Here is a 22,660-nt window from a genome sequence, read left to right as displayed (position 1 = left end):
CTGCTCTTGCTAAGGTCAATCTGTAACATTGGCTCCAATCTCATAAAGATGACAAGAAAAAAAATGAAGCGTTTCAGCTGGTGGGAAGGAGCATGTTGTGGGTGGTCACTTACTCACCATGTAATGTGTGAATCAACCTATTCTTAGATAATCCCCGCCCTGCCCCCCATTATAAAAACCATCAGTGTGCACTTTTCTTGAAAATTGCTTTGCCTCATAAGCAAATATATTCAGATTCTACTGATCAACCAAAAATTGTAAGATTAACCAGATTAACCCAGGTCACTTCCATATGACCCATTAATAGAGAATCCACCCAGATTCGTTTGCACAACATTTTCAGGAAGGTAAGACAGTCAGCTATTTAATGGGCATTCATTCTAATTGGCATGCCAGGGTGGATATATGAAGTTGTGTCAAGCAAGTGTTAGCCCACACTTTCCAGTGTATTTTCCCATCGTTTCAGTTTGTGGTGAGAGAAGGCTTGTAGCACTAGAGCACCAAATCAACTGATCTTCAGGTTACAAGCAACTAACAACTCTAATAAATAATAATAATAATAGCATTTCTTCTTTTAAAAAATTAGAAAACTACTTTATCTGCAAGAAAATGTTTATTTTTTGTAAACCCCACAGAAAAAAAAAAGAATGCAGCCAAGACCGAGTATTTCAACAAAAGTTGTGCCCGAAGGGCAGCAAAAGAATAAAAATAAAAAAATAAAAAATGGGGGAACCTCAACACAAAAAAGTCAGTGACAATAGTCCATGTTTTGCACAAAGATGAAAACCTATGACATTTCTGAGTAACACTTTCATGGTGACAATTACACAAGATGATTCAAAAATGCAAAATGACAGCAACATGCACACCTGGCTAAAGCTAGAAGTTTTTTTTTATCTCAAAAGAATCTGATTTAAAATGATGGATTTTAATACTATTTTTATTGACTTGCTTGTCCTACTTAATTTTTTTTAAAACAAGGCATACTTGCCAATTCATATGAAACTTTAAAAATTGCTGTTGTTTTTAAAGAAGAACTTTGTCCTTCCAGAGTCCACTGCATGTTGGCAAAATCATAATGGTTTGATTTTATAATTTTGCTAGTTACTAATACGATTTTGTACCCCTCCCACCATGTCCCCTCCCACCCACACCCAAACCTTAAACACTTTGAAAGTCGCCAGTGCAACACACTTTCCTACCAATGCACAATATACATTTAAACTTAAATCTTTGTGCAATTTTATGAGTTTCTTTTTTAAAAAATTACTATTTTTTTAAAAAAGCTCCTTGGCACAACTGCTGAGATTTTGTCAGCCCCATTGAAATTAAATTGTCAAACACAAGATGATATAAAGCGTAATCGCAGTTGACTTTTTAAAAAAGAAAACCCTGCAAACTGCCGTGTTCTTGAGCCAACCTGACAGTCTCTTGTATATAGTACATTGCACAGTTCCGCCTTCACCAAAACACTCCCTCTGCTGCTACTGAGCCCTCTACAGCATATCCTAACCATGTGAACACTGTTGGATTTTGTACCCAAAACAAACAGACAAAAAAGAGATGTAAACTAGGATTGCAACGGGCACCTAAATTACCATGTACGATCTGCAGTAGACTCTGTAAAACGAGCTCGGCATTACAAGCTAGATGATAGTGAAAGCAGGAGAAAATTGTTTAAATGAACGAGTTTCCTCTTGAAATATCTTTTTTTCCCCAAGGCACTGTTGAACAAGACTGTTAGCAGTTCTCAAGTGACTAAATACACCGATGGGAAACTAAACACTTTACACAACCACCAATGTTACATTATTGTCTACACCCTTTCTGCAATCCTTATGCCCTCCCTTAAAACTGATGCCCCCTTAAATATGATTTGGTCCTTAGAGGGGTAAGCTAATAGATTTCTTGCACATGCGCTTCCCCGTCCCTCTGCCTCACAATCCACTAACATCATCAAAAGCTTTGCTTGAGCACTTAAACCCTTTTGCCCTTAAAAAAAAAACCCCCTAAGGAATTTCCATCATTATTCCTTTGAACTCTTAATTTGTAATTTTGGCTTCATTATGTTTTTTTTTTTTTTTAATGGGAAGAAAGGGTTTTGTATCAAGCGGAGCTCTGTGGTAATTTATCCTTTCAAGAGGAAACCTTACAAGAGGTGTTCTTTTTGGGGAAAAAAAGAGAGGCAGAATTTGCTATGTGAAAACCAAGAGTCGTGGGTTCTTTTTCCCTTAATGCATTGGCCAAGAAAGAAACCGTATAAAGTTCTGTGAGGTTTTCTAAAAATTTACAAGAAAAAACTGATGGGCAGTTCTAGCCAAACCTTGATGTTCAGGTTCTTTCCCCCCACTTCCCTCTTTTTTATTTTTTTATTTTAAACAATAAATCAATACAGTCTCACACAATACAAATTTCATCTTGACTGCAAGATATTTTTCTGTGTGATGCCTTCCGTGCGACAAACTGGAAGCTGGTCTTTACTTCTTCAGGGGTTGATAAACTGAGGCATTGGGATCAAGTCCAGAAGGGCTGGTCTCCACAAATTTGGAAGAGTAATGTGGGGAAACAGGACTCAGTGTGCTGGTGGCCGCAGTGTATGTTATGCTGGGCATGACTGCCATGACTTCTGCTATCTTCTGTTTTAGGTCCTTGATCTCTTGATCCTTTTGAATTATTTGCCCTGCAATATTAAAGAGGAAGGAAAAGAACTGTCACCAAATGCCAGGTTTTTATACCAGGTAAAAACTGTGGACAAACATGTTATGGGGTGGAGTCTGAGGGGATCAGAAGTGGCATGATCAGAAGGTTGGCGGTTTGAATCCCCGCGACGGGGTCAGCGCCCATTGCTTGGTCCCTGCTCCTGCCAACCTAGCAGTTCGAAAGCACGGCAAAGTGCAAGTAGATAAATAGGTACCGCTCTGGCGGGAAGGTAAACAGCGTTTCCGTGTGCTGCTCTGGTTCGCCAGAAGCAGCTTAGTCATGCTGGCCACATAACCCAGAAGCTGTCTGCAGACAAACGCTGGCTCCCTCAGCCAGTAAAGTGAGATGAGAGTTGCAACCTCAGAGTCGTCCGCGACTGGACCTAATGGTCAGGGATACCTTTACTTTTTAAAACAACATGCACAGCTTTTTTAAAAAAGAACTGCAAAGCTAAATTAAAACCTGAGTGTTTCACAGTAATCAATAGATTTAGCTCTGGCAGATAATTTCCACATTCCCTCTACAGCCACGTGAAACGGAAGGAAGATCTTTACAAGCATGCCTTTACTAAGACAGTGTTCTTAACACATTTTATTTTAACCCGTTCATTCAGATTTCCTTAATGCTGGAAACTCTTGCTTTACCTATTTCCAAGTTTTGGGTAGAAATTATACATCTACTTTCTTTCCTTCAGTACTTATCTTCTTTATTTGGTGATGGAGTGGGGTGGGTGGAATAGGTTTGTACTGGTGGTGAGCATGATTTAGGCAAAGTTGACCTGATGGGACTTTATCTTGAATAGGATTTTCCATCCAAAAATAGAGGGAGACGCTGTTCTTTTGTTAACTTTGTGCGCCCTCTGCTGGCTACAGTGGAAGTTTACAGCCCAAAGCAAATTAAAAGAAGAGCTGGGAAGGAGCAGGAAGGGGCAGAGTTTGGCAAGCATTTTCTCAGCAAAGAGCTCGCCCTTTCCAGCAATATTTTCCAGAAAGACAAAATATTTGCCTTTGTTGTGTCCCTGCTGCCAAGGCCAATGCTCTTCACGTTGCCCTGCTGTGATGAAACCATCACAGCACAGTAAGGCAGGAAAGGGACAGCTGGGAGTTCTCCTACCGCCCCCACTTTAAAATGAGGGCAAAGGATGGGCCACTCAATGAACAAAAAAGCCTGGACAAATAAAAGCGGTGCCAAAGCAGGAGCACAGGGAGGAATGAGAAGCTGTGAACTGAATCACTGCAAACAGTAAAGAAAGGTACTGTATGAAGGTTGTCTGGGGGCACATACACCTGCTGGATTTCCTAAAAACTTGGAGGTGAAAAAACGATATTTCCTTAGAACTTCCTGGAAGAGAACTCTAATGGCATTACTATAGAGGCCTATGCAAGAAGGTTATTTCCCCAAGGTTAGAAAATAAAATAACAGCTAAGGAGGGAAAAGTACAAATTAAACTATTTAAGCAAATTGCCATTTATTATTTGCTCTTCCCACTTCCCTCAGCATTTTGTTTTCCTGGACAGAGTATACAAAATGAAGAATTCCAGCTGTGCCTGGGCTATTAATTTCCTACCACATTACGTTTCTGCAGCATCTGCACTTGGAGTTGCACTCAGAGATCCAATAAAAAATTAACCATCTGTTTTCTAGCAGTTTGCTTCCACTCTAAAGAGAAACAAAACACTGTTGATTTCTTTGGTGTGGAGTTTGCTGCATTTGATTAGGCTTGTCTGACCAAGTCACTGCTGTTTGGGTGGACCAAAGCAATTACTCTCACGTCTCCAAACCAGTCCTCTGTACTCTCTTTGTTTAACCTGTTTCCACGGAGACTTTCAGAATTACTGTTGGACGTCTAAGCAGTAGTTAACCTGACCGAACAAATGCTGGTTAAGGTTTGAGCCCTACAGCAGCATGGAGGAGCTACTGAAATGTTACCTAAAGCAAAATTCAGTGTGGCGCTGGGGTCTTCCTCAGGCAAAAAAAAATCTGAGGAATCTCAAGGAAAGCCAAAATAATACCAGCAAGGCTTAGAAGTTTGTCGGGGTGGTGGTGGTTACTAAGACAGGACAAATTTATTGGGGGAGGGGGGATTTCCCATATATTCCAAGTAGGAATAATTTCCAGAAGGTGGTTCCAGCTGCCAGCGGCCAAAATCCAAAGGGCTACGAGCAGAACAGGAAGTGTGTATTGGGGCTTTTCTGACTCATCCTTCCCAATGGAGTCCTTCGTGGCAGACAGGGGCTGTGGAGTAGGCTTTGAAGTAGTTGAAGAAAATGCAGCAAGGCATAAAAACCAGCAGGCACCCACACAGTCCCCAGTGTTTGCACAGAAGTGCTTTTCACAGGAACACTAGATTCTTTGGCTCCTAATCCATGGTATCTCACTGGACAGTAGAGGGCACTACCTCATTTTCTATCACTTTGCCCAGCAGCACGGAGAATCCCACTTACCTTGAGCTATCTCGAGCTGTCTTTTTGCATCTCCTAATGCAGAGAACAGGTCCAACTTGATCCTCGTCTCCGCACTCAAGCTGTTCTCTAAGTGCTGTGTCTTATCCTGCATGGCTGAAAGTGCTGACATTAACACCTCTGTATCCTTTTCGTTCTCTTTGTACTTCCGCAGTTCCTTGAGAGTAATTAAAGCAGGACTGTTACAAACAGCAACTTTATACTGAGATAAAGGGGAAAGAAGAAGACTGGGGTTGTGGCTGGGGAAGGAGAAAAATTGGGGTCAAATCTGCAGTATGCTCGGTTTAGTTATATCCTTTGACTTCAAGTGCAGTATGTAAAATATACGTGTTCATAAGGCAATTTAGCTCTGCAGAAGCTGCAGCTTGGAAATTGACATGTTCAGCTGTAGTAATACAGTTTTCTTCACCCAGCCTCCCCAAGGGCTCAGAATAGATTACAGTGTATTCTTATGGCTCATTCAGCATGAACAATGTACCAATTGCAGAACACAAAGCTGGCGTGATGTGGGGGCTCTTCCAATCTGCTGTTGATTAAGACACACAAATTTCCAGTCTTGAAAACCACATTTAACTAGGAAGTCAATATAAATTTGTGAGATTATGTCAGAGCAAGAGAAGTCCAGGAAGAGTCCCCCAGGAAGTCACTCCGAGATATGGACCCTCTATGTTCATGCCAGTACAATGACCCCACAACCAGTTTTCCTGGGGTGGAATGAGAGTGGTGATGATAGACTTTACCCATAGCCTCCAATGCAAAGCAGGTTGAGCAAAGGCATAATCTGATCTAAGCTAGTGGCGGCCAACCTTCAAGTCAACCTGCACGTCCTGCACTAAATGTAGGCGGACTATATGCCAGACTGGGAAAGAGACTGTCCCAGTTGAAACAGTGAGATTCTAATGGTGGTGGTGGTCACTTCTAGCTTGGTGAGGTGGGAAGCATGCAGTAGCAGCAGAGTAATTGACAGCTGGAGAGGACCATAAGCAGCACTCCACACATAGTTAAGCCCATGGGCCTTCCTGTTCTTACCAAGGTATGGCACAGGTTTCCATCATCAGAAGTTGGCCAGCCATGGTGTAAGACAGAAGTGGGGAACCTTAGGCGTGGGGGACAAATGTGACATTCCAAGCTTCTCTATCTGGCCTCAGGACTCTCCCAAGGCTACAAACCCCATCTGGTCTTGCTCTGCACCCTCCTGGAGCATTGTTGCCTGCCTGGTTGCAGTCTATAGCTTTGATAATGTCTCTTGCTTCCCTTGATGCTGGATAGAGGTGTGGCTAGAAACTAGCATACAGCACAAAGGTAAACATTTCATTCCTCCCAATTCTCCCTCTGGTCTTCCACAGCATTGGCATGTGGCCCCTGGAAGGTTGCCCAGAAGGGAATACGGCCTTCAGACTGAAAAAAAAACATGTTCCACTGCTGGCCTAAACCTATTAGGCCCACTTGGACCTCATTCAGAGAAATATCAACACATGATATTGCCTTATACTTCATCTAGCCCAGGATGAAAGTTGCTCTGAAGAGTCTCAGGCAGAGAATCTTTCTTAACCCTGCTACCTGAATGCACACACTTTGCTCAATTGGAATACCACAGCTTGAACCTGGGACCTCCTCAATGAAAAATATATCCTTTTCCGCTGCACTGCGGACTCTCCCCACAATAGGGAGAAGGCAAATCAGGACTGGAAAGCAGGTGGGGCCCCACAGGCCAAGTGAGTACAATAATGAAGCGCTAGAGAAAAGCTCAATAAATTCCAACTTCCTGATAAATGGGGGAGAATGTTATATAACATTCCCTCTCTGTAAATTAAAATGTTTGCTTAAGGGGTTTTGACAAGTTACTCAACCTGTCCAGGCTTTATTTTAGGGGTGGGGTACTTGAACTATTTTAGCCTCCAGTTACATGTACTTGAGAACGCCAATAAAAAAATAGGTTTTACTTAATATACCTGTCGAAACCACAAAGTCAAACTGTTTTTCACTTTAAAACACAAGTGAGAAGCTTTTGATTATTACGAAAATATTCTTTGTACATTTCACAGCTCCCTGTAGCAAAGCAAGGGCTACGCTACTTTTCCCTAGCCACTTTGATTATGTGGGCGTGCGGAAGAGGAAGAGGAAAACACAGAAACATTTCACTGCAAATTTATGGGGGAAACCATGAACAGGTTCAGAAACAAGTGTAAAACTTGAAACTATGTTTTACGGAGTTTTTTAAAATGCACGTCTCTATTTAAAACTGACACTGTTCCTAAAAACTTTTATCAAAGCTTGCTTTTCTAACAGTGGAGTAAGAGTGTTATACAAATGAACATCATAGTTTGTTTCAGGTTGGGACTACACTTTTTGGAGGGCAAGTGATTAACCCTTTCTCTGCCCACTGATTATCCCCAGCAAATACCATTCCCTCACTATTTTAATTTATCCTCTCCTCCAAGAGGGCTCAAAAACTGCAATTAGTTTATTTAGAGTATTATATTTTAACTGCACCTAACATTATAAATGTATTATGAGGATAAACAGGATGATTATCCTACTAAGGCAGAATATAAAAATCTATCAATTCCCACTTGGTACTGAACAGGGGTGGTCCTGTGCCAATCACTTTGGGAAGGAAAAAAACAGGGCAATCTGCAAATAGATCAAAGTTTTCAGCATACCTGTAAGAACAAGGTATGCAGGAGTATATTACAGATGAAACTTGGCCTCCAGAAGTGAGCCAAGTCATGAAAAACTAGTTGCTGATAACTGTGTGTGCACGTCAGGAGCTTCCTTGACTATTTGTGTTTTCTCAGCTCTAGGCTTGTACATCCCATGGGGCGGGCCATCCATGAACCACCTTCAAATGTAATGTGTAAAAAAAACCTTAAAGTGGTGTTTGGCAAAGCTCAAGTAGGCAAGTTTCCTTCAAGGAAAGAGGGAGGCATGGCAAAGAAAAATTAGCTTTTAGACTAAGTCCGGCCTATTTAGGATAACAGAAAGAAACACAACCCTATGCACTCTTCTCTCACAGAAAACGTGGCAGGCGTTCTGAAGGGTCAGGTTCAGGCTGTGAAGGAGGCATGCAGTGTCGTGGTGCACTCTCATTACCTGCACTTTCATTTCTAGATCTCGTATCTGATCTTCTTTCAGCTTTATGTCCATTGTTAACTTCTTGCACTCTGTCTCCAGGTCTCTGATGCGATTTCGTAAAGTTTCAGTGCATTCCCCTCTGCCAAACAAAACAAGAACCAAGGGGGTGGGGAGAGAGAGACTTTCAGTGTGTGCCACTTTTTTTTTTTTTTAAAGTGTTGCTACAATCAGACAGTCACATTTCCAGGTCTGCTTATCTTTGGCCAAGTGATAGTGTCACGTGCCTTCATACTTTTTGCTGTTTCTATAAAACAGCTTGGTGATCATCAAGCAAAAGAGAATACCAAAATGTGATCCCTCCCTGCAACCTGAAACACTATAAGACCATAAGAAAAGCCTACTGGATCAGGCCAGTGGCATCTTGTTCTCACAGTGTCCAATCAGATGCCTGTGGGAAACCAGCACGCAGGATCCAAGCACTCTGCCCTCCTGTGGTTTCCAACAACTGGTACAGTCAAACCTCAGTTCTCAAACGTCTCCGTTTCCGAATGTTTCGGCTCCCAAATGCCGAAAACCCAGAAGTAAATGCTCCAGTTTTTGAACATTTTTTGGAACCCAAACGTCCAACGCGACTTCCGCTTGAATGCAAGAAGCTATTGCAACCGACTGGAAGTTGCACCTTGGTTGTTGAACATTTTGGAAGTTGAACGGTCTTCCGGAACGGATGTTTGACAACTGAGGTTTGACTGTATTCAAAAGCACTGCTGCCTCCAACTGTGGTGACAGAGAATAACCATCATGGCTATTAGCCATTAATGGCCCTCTCCTCCATGAATTTGTCAAATCCTCTTTCAAAGCCATCCAAGTTGGTGGCCATCACTGTTTAAATATGCACGGTGTGAAGTACTTTTATTATTATTATCTGACTCTGTTTTTTCAAATGGCACAGACCAGGACATTTCTTTTTATTATCTGAATCTGTTTTTTCATATTATACACCTTAAAAAATCACATGCATATAATAAACTGTACTTTCTTTTCAAAACAAAAAAAATTCCTTCCAGTAGCACCTTAAAGACCAACTAAGTCAGTTCTTGGTATGAGCTTTCATGTGCATGCACACTTCTTCAGATACACACATATCTGAAGAAGTGTGCATGCACACGAAAGCTCATACCAAGAACTGACTTAGTTGGTCTTTAAGGTGCTACTGGAAGGAATTTTTTTTGTTTTGACTATGGCAGACCAACACGGCTACCTATCTGTAACTGTACTTTCTTTTGTTTGTCCTGAATCTTCCAATGTTCAATTTCACTGGATGTCACCAAATTCTAGCGTTATGAGAGAGGGAGCCCAGTACCTGGTAGCAGCAGCAAATGCAACAGCCCGCGCAGCAGTTGCTTCTTCCAACTTCTTCCTTTTCTTTTCTTCCATCAACTGCTTTTCTACAAAGGTTCGTGCCTCTTGCTCTGCTTTGAGTTTTTTCTCCAATTGGCCAATGGTCTGCTTATCTTTTTGTTTCATTTGCACAGCATTATGTAGTCTGAAAGAGGGAAGAAAAGGAACATGATCCCTGCTGCTTTCTTTAGCCTGAGAAGAAAATAAAGTACTATTCCAGAAGTGTAACTTCTTTTAAGTACTCAGCTTTCCCTTCTGAGAAAATGGAGACTGCTCTCTAAATTTCAGAAGAAGGTAACACATGAGTGGCATTCAGTGCTAGTCCTACTCATTAAAATTCGTGAAATTAAGTCATGACCAATGGGTTTACTTTGAGTAGGACTAGCACTGGATACAACCTCCAATCACTACAAGTCAAAGCAGAATTTCTCGTCTTAAGAGAAATTTGTATATAGATGCCTATATAGTATACAGATTACCAGTTTGGGTAAGAGTTCAGTGGATAATAGGAAGGATTTGGGTAGGGGGACACTATGCGCATCACTTTTCATTATAATAGAGTGGAAGGAAATCAGCACTATAGCTGAGCTAAGGTGTGAATAACATTTCTGTTAAGTCTGACCTTTAGCTGTTTAAATCAAGTGCCTCTTTGAACAAGAGATAAATGTCATTCTCCATATGTTCATATAGCATTTTTACAGATCAATAGGAAAGAGTTATTAATTTCTACAGCACTGTCAGTACTAAAAGAGTTTGGTACTATAGCAAACAGTTCAGAGTGCAAAATTTAGGCCATTATCTGGGCATAGTCAAGAACTTTTAAATCTTAAATCTCTTTCCACTGAAATGATGAATGGAGCTCAAGAGAGATAAACTTTGCCTGGCTTGGGCTTTGAGATTTTAAAAATCTATATTTGTTCTTTAAAAAATCAGATTACAAGTACAAAAATCAGCTGGGAGGAAAAGGCCCACTATATTGTGAAGTGAGAACCAAACTTACTTATTCTGGAGCAGCTCATTTTCTTGTCGGAGCTGTCCAATTTCAGACCGAATCCCCCGCTCTGTGCTGGTCAGAGAGCCAATCTGACTGCGCAGCTCTTGTTCAATCTGCCTGCTTGCCTGCAGGTCGGCCTTTAACTTCTTAATATCTTGTTCCAGCCTAGGATAAAGAGCAGTAGTTCCTTTTTAATTTATGTATTTTTAAAGAGAACAGAGATAGCTTCATTTATCTATTGCAGGACTGTCCAACAGGTCGATTGCAATCTACCAGTCGATTGCGGGTTGCCCCTGGTCAATTGTGTGATCCTGAGTGATCCCTCCCCCTCAAAAAATACCTTTGGTCAATCCAATGGGTAGATCACTTCCAGTTTTTTTATAGTGGGAGTAGATGGCAGTTGGACATGCCTGATCTATTGAATGCTCAAAGTTTGGTCCTGGGCTTCTCCTTTAAGAAAAGGCCATCAAGGGCCTTTTAGCGTGTTTCCACTTTCTCCACCCAACCTTTTATCTCATTGCACCCATTACTGTGCAATCTTTTGGGTCAAGCTATACATGACTGGCAGAACTAAGTTGCAAGTTTTGCATTTCAAAAGTGATAGGATGATGAGCCTCCTTCCTCGCACACCTGACATTTCTGCACCAACCCCCCTCCCACCACCCACAGGCCCTTTAAATCTCTTCTCCAGTTACTTTTATGCCAGCCAGGCTCACTTCTGGTATTGAAGCTTGGCTGGGGGAAAGTTATTCATGAAATGGAAAGGGTAGAAGCAACCGGTTGAGAAGGACAGTACAATTCAGAATCAGAAGCTCATATGGCCATTTTATGTTCCAAAATCACACATGCACCCGTTTCCTCGAACCACATTTGAAAACACAGATCTCCCACAGTCATATGTAGTTTGGCCTTTACTTGGGATATAAATAGGAATCTGTCAGTTGTACGTGCAAGTACGTTTCCCAGGGTAGAAGGAAACCCTTTCTTTTATTGACATTAACTGTGATAAAGAGAACATAACACAGCAAAATTTAGCATTAGAAAGCTTTAACTTCAATTCTGTGTACTCGAATCTTAATAGTACAATTTCATGGTTTACCTAGCAAATATATATGTGATAGAGGATTTTGGCAAGCTCCTTTCGCCCCACACCCACCCCATCTTGCCTCAACATAGAAACTAAAAATAAAAGCAACTGAAAGTTAACAACCATGTCAGCCATTCAAGTAAATTGATATTTTACCTTTCCTGCCAAGGTGGCTCATTTAGCTAATATTACACCACTAAAAGTCTTGATTTAAATGACAGTTTCTTCTCACTCTGACAAATAGTCTGAATATAATAGCATTTATTTTTTAAAAATCCATAACCCACATGCGTGGCAAGGCCCCGGGCCCCGCAGTTCCCCCAGAAATAAGAAACACATATGTTGGGTTAATGGGATAAATAAGGCTACAACTTTATTGGTTACAGATGTGAGTGGTTTGGCTTAGGCATTTGGGTGAAGCAAGACTATATCCAGACTCCTGCCCGTCTGCAGGAAGTCTCAAAGGGTCAACCACAGATAGGGGGAGCCCTATGATATACATCAATTAAGAGCACCCCCAGGGTCACTGATGGGGTTGTGGCATGGCCCTAGCCCACACCCAGGCTTTGGACAGAAACCACACCCCCGGATCCCTTTAACAGGATACCTTTAATGTGGACGGGCAATTTGCCAAGCGGAAAAATTCCTACCCGGCCCCAACAACCAGGTGACCAGCATTAGTCACAGCAAGGCCATAGTCAAGCATCATAAGCAAAGATGGTGGGTGGGCTGGGAGATCCGACAAAAGGAGACAAATGGAGGGTGCCCCAAAGTCACACTGCTGTTTAAACGGCAGGTGGCCAGGCCCCCCAGCTAACCCGGTTGGTCAGCCAGGAGGCGTGATGCAGCTGGGCGTCCTACTGACGTGGGCAGCATTCCTCCACCCACTGCTGGGTAACTGGGAGGTTACCCTGGAACCCCTCCCGCAATGCAGTCCTCTGGAAAAGGGGAGCTGTCTTCTATTCTGAATCAGGAAATCAAAGTATATGCAAAGTAGCTCAGTGAACAATCTAGGACATGGGTGAGAGAACCTGTGGTCTTCCAGATGCTGTTGGACTGCAATGACCACCATGGCCAATTGTCAGAGAAGATGGGAGATGTAGTGTAGCAACATTTGGAGGGTCCTAAATACCAAGTCAAATTCATTTATACTACTCCCAAATACGATTGTACACAGAACCTTGTGTGCCAAAACACACACAATAACTGAAAATGAAGGGAGATCAGTTCTCCCACTAAATGAGTATTGTCAGTGCCAACCATCTGTTCAGTTGGCACATGCATTCCGCTGAGTGATCCATAGGATCCATAGAAACCTTGCCTTCACTGCATACCACCCTTGCTCTAATGGGGCAGTTCAGTGCTGTCAAGTCACCTTGTCTGTGGCTAGAAGAATGCAAGCAGAACCGTCCTGTTACCACCACATACACATCGTGATCAAACTGTTTTACATTGTAAATAGAGAAGTGTATTTTAGATCCAAGATACACCATTGTTTATATTTCTCTCTTTTCCACACAGGCTCAGAGAGCTGCACTGCAGGAGAGAAAATGCACAGCCGTTTAGAAGGTTTAGTTTTAATCATTCCTGACCAGAGACCATCTGCCATACATCTTATTTAGAAATAAAATGTCAGTTTACATAGAATCTTTTAGCCTGGCGCTAAAACATTTTAACACAATGTATAGTATCTAAATATGAATGAGGATAGGTATTTAAAGCCAATTAGTTGTCTTAGTTAACAAGAGTCTAACAGTGTTTTAATCAAATACCATATTTTTTGCACCATAACACTCACTTTTTTCCTCCTAGAAAGTAAGGGGAAATGTCTGTGCGTGTTATGGAGGGAATGCCTATGGGTGGCATGCCTACGGATTTTCCTCCTCTAAAAACTATGTGCGTGTTATGGTCGGGTGCGTGTTATAGAGCGAAAAATACGGTACTTAACTATTGTGCCCCACTACTATACGAACAACAATGTGACTCATTTTTTCTGTCCACACATCCTACAAAGTCAGGCAGCAGTCACATAAAGATGCACATTCCAGAAAATGAACATGTTTACATAATGCAAGTATGGCAGCCTTGCCAAATGCTATATTCACATTGACACCCCAGGTATCAGGATGTGGATTATTCAGGACAGTGTTCATGATCTGGATATAATGCAAATGTACGTATTTGAATCATGGACCTTGTCTATTCCTGCTGTACAAAACCTCACAACCTGTCTTTCAGGTCAAATGTTTAGTTAGTGACCAATTATAATAAAGTGCATTTAGGGTAAGAAAGGGGTAGACTCTTAGACTAAATATTTCAGGGATGAAATGGTGATACCTTTGAAGAAGGGATGTACCTCTTTTAAACTTAACACTGTGGAGGAGGAGTGGGAAACAATGGGCAAAAAGGGACAGGGAATCAAGAATGTGTGTGGCTTCTAGGTTTTAGTACAGGCATAGGCAAACTCGGCCCGCCAGATGTTTTGGGACCACAACTCCCATCATCCCTAGCTAACAGCAGTGGTCAGGGATGATGGGAGTTGTAGTCCCAAAACATCTGGAGGGCCGAGTTTGCCTATGCCTGTTTTAGTACCTGACCATGCTTTGGCAGGTTCTTGCCTTGAAGGTTCAACAGGTAGAGCTATCAGCACCACACTCTAACCAACTGACAGGAGTCTCTCTTCACTTTTTGGAAGAGAGGGAAAACTTCTCTTTCTCACCATGGCTTCAGCAATTAGATTAAGCAAGCTATTTTTGCTTCTGTTTTGTTTATTCTGGTGTTGTATTTTAATTGTCCTCCTGCTGCTATGATTTGACTGGCTTTTTGCCTGTTGGTCTCTGGATTTATTTTTAGATTTGAATAGACCTGAATAGTTTTAACTGTGAATTGCTTTGATCTGTTATTGTATGGCTGAAAAGTGGTCTATAAATACAGCAGAAAAAATAAAGATGCTCTTCCCCAGTTCAAATGTGACAATATTATCAGCTTGACATGGTTTGCATATGGGTAGTTTATTTTTATCTCACTCTGCATGGAGCTTAGGATGGGGCATGTGGTTCTCCCTTCCTCCACCATTTTATTTTTACAACAAGCCTGTGGTTGGGTGGCAATTCAAATTCAGCTACAGTTCCACAATCTAATCTCTACATCATAGCACTGACTCTCACTGGCTCTTAACTAAAGCAGCCTAGGAAAGAGTGTATTGGGATCTACTGGAGAAAGTCTCAAACCAGATTCCAAAGGGGAACTAGCCCCAAAAGTCTGTCTCTGGGACCTACCGCATGAAGTTACTTCATCACTCTTCAAGTTCCTAATTTCTATAGATTTATAACTGCTTATCCCAGGGGTTTAGGGAGGGAACAGCATTTTTTTCTTAATGACAAGCCTTTGTTTTCAAAGCTTCCTAGCCTGAACCAATGGAAAATAAGTTCAATTCTTTTTCACATATTCATTTTCTTGTCCCCATTATGAAAATTTCCCGCCTTGGACCCAATCTCTCTCTTCCACACACCCTACCTATTTTGGGCAGTTTAAAAAGTTCTCTTTCACCTCTGTATGTCCTCAGAGATGAAATGTAAGGATATATAAGAAAGAAAAACTGTTTCTCCAATATGCTTTATCCCTTATACCCACTTTGGAAAGCATCAGAAGGATTAAAGTAAAACTAACACATGCTAATATCCTCTTGTTATGCGAGAACACAAAAGCTAGAACTGATTCTTAAACAGTTTGCTTACTTTCCTAATACTTCAATCTCATTATGGGAAACCCCCCCAAAACAAATTAGATTACATTGTTAAAACAGCATTAATTCAAATGACAGCAGATTCTACCTGCTCATTGTGCCAAGGTAATGAGACTACCAGCAACTCAATAACCCACGCCCACAAAATGCCTGTGATCTGTTAATCTGCTTGTGATAAATCCTGACTCCTAATCTGGAAATCATGCCTTAGAGTTATAAATAATATTCAAGTTTCTAGGCATAACTACTCATATATTTATAGATTTTGGCATTCCTCTGTCTCAGGAGACAATGGAAGAGTATGCCTTCAGGGTCCTTGAACCAGGACTTGCCAGTTCATTTTCTAGTCCAGCTCTCAATAACCTTGACTTGACTTGAAGGCCCACTAAATGATCTACAAGACAAGCAGCTATGAAGTTTCCTAGTTTACATACAGACATCCTTCCTCACTAGGTTTCCTCCCTTTTTAAATGGCTATCTGGAACCTTGCAGGAGAAAAGCTAGTTTGGGCTGGAAGAGAGTTTAAATGTTTGTGTATTCATGCATAGGTTTGTCCCCATTTGATTTCCTCCTCCTGAAAATACAAATAGTAAAAATTGTTCAAAGGAAAAAACTGTTTTTAAAACCCATTTTACGCATGGTTAAGGGAACAACAATCAGCTTATAATTGCTTCCTATGACTATACAGTAGTCAGTTGAGAAGTTTCCTGATCTTGCTGTATTTACTTCTGCTATGTGTACTGTGGCTGCTTAGCAGGCACAAGTGTCTAAAAATAAACACACAACACATTACTAGATAAAAGTACTGTACATTACGTGGGCCCTTCTGCCCCTGGTCCATTATCTGCTAATAAGTACATAAAGGGAAACGTTTTGGTCAATGAATGGAGAACAAATAAATGTGAAAGATACTAGTTTTGTGATTATGGATCTTCTTAAAGGTAAAGGTAAAGGTACCCCTGCCCATACGGGCCAGTCTTGACAGACTCTGGGGTTGGTGCGCCCATCTCACTCAAGAGGCCGGGGGCCAGCGCTGTCCGGAGACACTTCCAGGTCACGTGGCCAGCGTGACAAAGCTGCATCTGGCGAGCCAGCGCAGCACACGGAACGCTGTTTACCTTCCCGCCAGTAAGCGGTCCCTATTTATCTACTTGCACCCGGGGGTGCTTTCGAACTGCTAGGTTGGCAGGCGCTGGGACCGAGCAGCGGGAGCGCACCCCGCCGCAGGGATTTGAACCGCCGACCTTTCGATCGGCAAGCCCTAGGAGCTGAGGCTTTTACCCACAGCGCCACCCGCGTCCATGGATCTTCTTACACTGCCTTAATTAATCTAGAAAACGAAAGCTGTGTTACTCTGCACTTGGAAGTAAGCCCTGCTGAACTTACCTGGGCTTACGTCTGAATGTACATGAGTCAGGGTGCACATTTCCACTGTGTGAGTGAGTGCCCACATCATTCTAAACTGAAACTTTTAAAATGCATAATTCAAACATTTTTGTTGGGCTTGGTAGCCTCCCTTTTTTTGCAGCTGTGACTGACTTCACTCCTTCGAAGGCTGTGACATGCACAGATGATTTGAGAGAGGGGGATGACCGATTTCTCACTTCACACCATGACTGGATACAACCAGGAGTAAGATGCTCTCCTGCTCCCAAGTATTTCCAAAGTCTTGTGTGAAGTGAGAGACTTCCCTCACACTTCTCCAGAAAAACTGAGAGAGACACTGAGCCTTATCTTTTCCAACCAGCAAGGACTGAGAGACCCTCTCCCATATCTACATTTTCAGAATGCTTGATAAGTTAGGGGAGGGGAGGCCACTGCATTTGGAGACCCCCTGGTGAAATGAATGCCATGAAGGATCAAGAGACCCGGAGCATCTAGAAATGCATTGTTGTCAGTTGGTAGCCAGCATTTTTTCCAAAGGACATTGAGTGACTGCTTGCGGAGATGTTAACATACCATTCACTGGCTATTGTAACAGATTTAAGCCTTAAGACAGTTAGATGGCAGCTTCATGCAACACATACTCCATATCCTGACATCATTCTGTCATACATTTCCCTGATCCACACCAGGGCAGAGAATTACACAATATGAACTTGCCTAGTCACCAAATTCTTAATCAGAAAACCTTTTGCATATATCAGAGATAAAATGTGCACCAACCAGAGACTGGCTTCTTTGGTGGCAGAGTCCTGTTTATGGAACACTCTCACAGAAAGGCTGTGAGACAGAAAGACTCTTCCATTTAGGAATCACAGTAAGATCCACTTAGCCAAGAATTAATGTCCAGTAAATGCTTGGGTGAACAGTACTGTTTTTAATTGTCAGCAAAAACACTTCACAGATGTTTACCAAGGTAGAATAGCACACTACTACTACTTCCCTTGAACAGGACACCATACGTCCGTTGATGCAGACTAGAATATAATTAGTTTTTTTGTTTTGTTTTTGTTTTTGCTGCTACTGCATCACACTGTTGACTCGTGTGAAGCTTGTGGTCTATTAAGACCCCTAGATCCAAATCACATTGGCCAGTTCTAACGGCCCAATGGTTAGTACAGAGGGCACAGCAGAGGCTAAGAGGGAGCGGAATGATTAAGAACACTCATATGCACAGGCCTATTAGTGTATGAACATCTGATGCTACCATACAATACAGAAGACCTTTAGTCCACCTATCCCAGCACTCTCTAGCCTGGGCTTAATTGGAGAAAACACAGGTCCCAATTTTGCCTGTAAGGCCATTTCTCTCAAACCATGCCAACTTGACCCTCATCTGACATAATATGCAACATAAGGTGTGGGGAAGGTATGGCCATAGCTACAAAAAAGGGTATATTGACCCTGCGCTTGATGTTGGAGCTACCTTGCAAAAAAATATTTATCTGGTCTTAGCAAAGCGCACCAAATTATAAAAGCCCTGGGTTTGCTTTTTTAAAATATTTCGGGGAGAAAGAACTATTGTGTGACAACAAAAGCTTGCAAATGTCCATTCTTTTGCCAACATTATTTGGCTAGGTAGGCCAAAATAATTGATAGTATAGCTCACACATTTGGTTTGTTCACAGTGGTATTATGATCCTCTCATTCACCCACCATAAAACAAGCACATTTATTATCCTGTCAAACACGAAAGCAGAGCTACACATGCAAATGAGAACAGAAACCCCTCTGGCTGTTTCTGTTATGCCAAAGCAGCTTTGGGAAGAGGCACTGGTTGTGGAGAAGCAACTGGAAGAAGAAAAGAGGTGCTTATCCTGTTCCCTAACAGCTTTATCCTCTGTGGGCCTCCGTATAATGTTTGCACTATATCTTTGCAAATATGCAGCTGATGGGAGAAAACAGCTGAGGGAACTGCAGTGGAAGAACAGCTGAACACCCAAAATGCCCACTTCTGAAGCTTTTCTCTAGAAGCAGTAGGTATTAGGGTACTGGTACACACAACAGAATGTAACGTGTAGTTACAGTATGAGACCGTACAGTGGTACCTCGGGTTACATACGCTTCAGGTTACATATGCTTCAGGTTACAGACTCCTCGGTTAAGAACTTTGCTTCAGGATAAGAACAGAAATCGTGCTCCGGCGGCGGCACAGCAGCTGCAGGAGGCCCCATTAGCTAAAGTGGTGCTTCAGGTTAAGAACAGTTTCAGGTTAAGAGCAGACCTCTGGAACAAATTAAGTATTTAACCCGTGGTACCACTGTATATCCAGGTGGAAGGAGCACTACATATATAAACCACATTTATATGAGTGATGACAGGATTGAACTCTCGGCTCAAATCACATGCAAAATGTAATTTTTCCTTTTGCAGAATTACAATATTGCAGATTGTAATGAAAATAGGAAACTGCAAAAGAGAACATTAAGTGTTTTTCAGAGCCTTTCAAGTTCCTATGGAGCCACAAATTTTATTGTAGACACAAGAACCTGGGTATTAAAAGGATACAACTGCATATAAGAAACATGACAAATCAGATTAACAACAGAGAAATCTGACATAAAATAGAGAAGTAAACTCGTAAGCCAATAAACTACAATACAACTCTAAGGAACAACTTCCTTATTAAATTATTTTGATAAAAGGATATTGTAAATCTTACCTTCAATTGTACATTATTGCATAACTCAAATACCCTATATTTTAAGCTAATAGCAGATATTACTTGTTCCAAGAAGAGGAGAATGGACCGAATTATTTAAGACATGGATGAGGACCTTCAGGCCCAAAGGCCAAATGAGGCCCTCTGGACTCTCCCCAGGCCCTGCTTTGACCCACTACTGTTTTTGCCTGGTTGGAATGTGTCATTCAGCTTTGATAATGCCTTTCTCCTCCTTGGAACAGAGAGGAGTGTGAGAGTCTCAGTACAGAAACTAGTCCACTATAGAAAGGTAATTTGTTGCTCCAGCCACTTTTGCCTCTGGTCCTCTCACAAGGGGCATGTAGCACAAAGAAAGATGCACAGAAGGGCATGTGGCCTTTGGATGAAAAAGCTTCCTTACTCCTGATTTAAGGGATCTAGAGACCCTTAGGTGGTTGTGGGTGGAATAGTCAACAAAAGAGGGTAAAGGGCAAGAATATATTGGCTTATACACATATGTACCACTATCTGAACACAATGAGTTCCTAAGAAATCATTCGTTAGTTGAGCATTTGTATAACGGGCTGATGATTTCCATTATTTCCTATGGGGACATTTCTAACCCATGATTTGTCCAAACTCCCTCCCTCCCTGGTTTCTGCCCTAAACTGCTCCAGCCAACCAGCAAAAGACAAATAAGGAAGTGGGCAAACTCTGGCTGTTCAGATATCTGAATCAGTATTTATGCAGTGAGGTTTGGGTATAATTCTTTTACTTTCAGATAACTGAAATTTCGAATGACAAACATTACCATAGTGTGATCTGTGACTTTCTTTAAAGAGAGATATATATATTGCTGAAATAGTAACTAATTAAGGGGAAATTGCTGGAGGTAGCTACATCTGTTTCCTACTCTACAACCAAGGACCTCAGAGAGGCACATTGGGGTCAATTTATACAGGACACGACCCTTGAATAAAGCCATTTTCCCTATAAGTATTACACACGCACGCTACACACACATGGGCCAATGCCTGTGACAAGTACAATTAAATGTGTCTGGGGTGTGTGACTCTACCCACTGGCCACCAACCGGATGGTACCCCTGTCAGATACAAGTCAGGTCTTAATCTAACAATACTTTTAAATGAGTTAGGCCAACAGGGAGCAAATTGTCCACAGCCATTCAGCAAGTATTACAATGGGAATTTGAACTTTCATTTTCCATGTCCAAAGCCAATTCTAAGTAACAGTGCATTAAGCAAGCAAGCAAGGAAGCAAGCAAAGCAACCAACCAACCAACCAACCAACCAACAGCAACTTTCCTCTTTTTGCTTTCCTAATCTATACCTGAGGGGTATCTTAGGATCTTAGGATTGCATATTTGGTTGTGATTAATGCCACTGAAATAAATGGTTGTATATTAATTCTTTTCCGTCTGCAATTCTCATTGCAAATGGTTTAACCCACAGCGCCTAAGCTACCGTATTTTTCCCTCTATAAAATGCAGATTTTTTCTTCTAAAAAGGAAGGGGAAATGTCTGTGCGTGTTATTCAGTGAATGTGTGGTCCCTGGAGCCAAAGGGGGCGAGTGGAGGCAAAAAAAAGCAGGCAAAAATCAAACCGCGCGTCTCCTAGAAGGGAAAGCTGAAAAGAGGAAGCGGCTGCTTTCCTGCATTCTGCCTCAGGGTCTTACTGCCCACCCTCCTCCGTTATCTTGCTGTGTTTGCTCAAACGGAACAAAGAGCAGGGAAAGCCCCTCCCCTCCAGGCAAGCAGAGGGAAAGCAGAGCTGAAAACATGCAGGAGGGAGAGAGAGAGAGCGAGCGGGCGCGAGCTGGCTGGCTTGGGTGGGTAGGTGAGGGAAAACTTTTGCCTTCCTTTCCTCCCTCCCGCATTCTTAGCCAGCTGCTTCTCTGCACACCCCTCTCGTGCTCCCTCTCGTGCTCCTTGTCCGTTCTGTGTTTTTCCTTCCCTCCCCACTTAAAATGTGGTTAAAAAGCATGGATCCACATGGATCCTCAGGATCTTTGCATTCGGTCAGCCCAAATTCACCATCAGATCACATAGCATGTCCATGGCTACAGCCTGCCCCCCCAAAATCACGCACCCACTGTTGCCTGGGGCTGCAATGGTGCAAAAACGTGGTTAAAAAGCATGGATCTACATGGATCCTATGGATCTTTGCATTGGGTCAGCCCAAATTCACCATCCAATCACATAGCATGTCCATGGCTACAGCCTGCCCCCCAAAAATCACACACCCACTGTTGCCTGGGGCTGCAATGGTGCAAAAACGTGGTTACAAAGCATGGATCCACAGGGATTCTCAGGATTTTTGCATTGGGTCACCCCAAATTCACCATCAGATCACGTGTCTGTGGCCACAGCATGAAGCACAAAAATGATATATCCACTGTTTCATTCAGAATGTTTTTTCCCTTGTTTTCCTCCTCTAAAAACGATGTGCGTGTTATGGTCAGGTGCGTGTTATAGAGCGAAAAATACGGTAATTAATCAGGGTTTTACTGGTGACTTTATAGATGTGTGAACTGGTTTGAGAGCCCGGTATGTGCTATTAAGGGAGATACAAATAAAGAAAAACAGTAACATATGCACAACCAATTACCAGCATAGGCAATTGACTTTATTCATCAAGGCACTATCAATCATTAAAATAAAATGCAGCACTTATAAAAAATGTTTTCTTGCCATTTTGAGATAAAAAGCTACTTAAACCCATCAAAATGTATGTTGCTTGCCAAGGGTGCTTGATTTAATATATTTTTTGGAACACAGTTCATCTTCAATAGCTCTTTATTAATTTACTGAAAACTCTATAAATTGGCTGTCAGAACTGCTTGTATATAGAACTGGATTCTAGCCTTGCAAGTAAGTCCATAAAAGCTGCTAGTTGCCTGCCCACACATGCTTACCTTAGTAATTTGTGGCACACAGGTAGCCTGCAGCAGTTTAAGTCCAAAAGTTATTCAAGTCTTTTCTAAAAAACACGTAGAGGTGGGAAATTGCTGGTTTGGAATTACCCCATTTTATTAAAGGGCAGGTTTCCATGTAGCCCTTTACACATATGCAAGATTCTTACAAATATATGTATG

The 22,660-nt window shown here is 42.0% G+C and overlaps 1 protein-coding gene across 1 annotated transcript in view; it reads right to left on the bottom strand.

The window, feature by feature from the left end:
* Positions 1–594: 594 nt before the first annotated feature.
* The window catches only part of MACO1 (macoilin 1), an 84,309-nt gene continuing 62,243 nt past the window's right edge, over positions 595–22,660 (bottom strand). Inside the window, exons 7-11 of the mRNA XM_081869019.1 lie at positions 10,636–10,794; positions 9,598–9,780; positions 8,256–8,376; positions 5,145–5,319; positions 595–2,680 (exon numbers count right to left, since the gene is read on the bottom strand). Coding sequence (XP_081725145.1) covers positions 2,478–2,680; positions 5,145–5,319; positions 8,256–8,376; positions 9,598–9,780; positions 10,636–10,794 — 841 coding nt within the window. The 3' untranslated portion in view covers positions 595–2,477. The remainder of the gene's footprint in view (positions 2,681–5,144; positions 5,320–8,255; positions 8,377–9,597; positions 9,781–10,635; positions 10,795–22,660) is intronic.

This window comes from Podarcis erhardii (assembly GCF_964252035.2).
Source record: "Podarcis erhardii genome assembly, chromosome: 7".
In the NCBI taxonomy this organism is placed as follows: Eukaryota; Metazoa; Chordata; class Lepidosauria; order Squamata; family Lacertidae; genus Podarcis; species Podarcis erhardii.
Note: the sequence above shows the minus strand (reverse complement) of the source record. Positions and strands in the feature narration are given on the sequence as shown.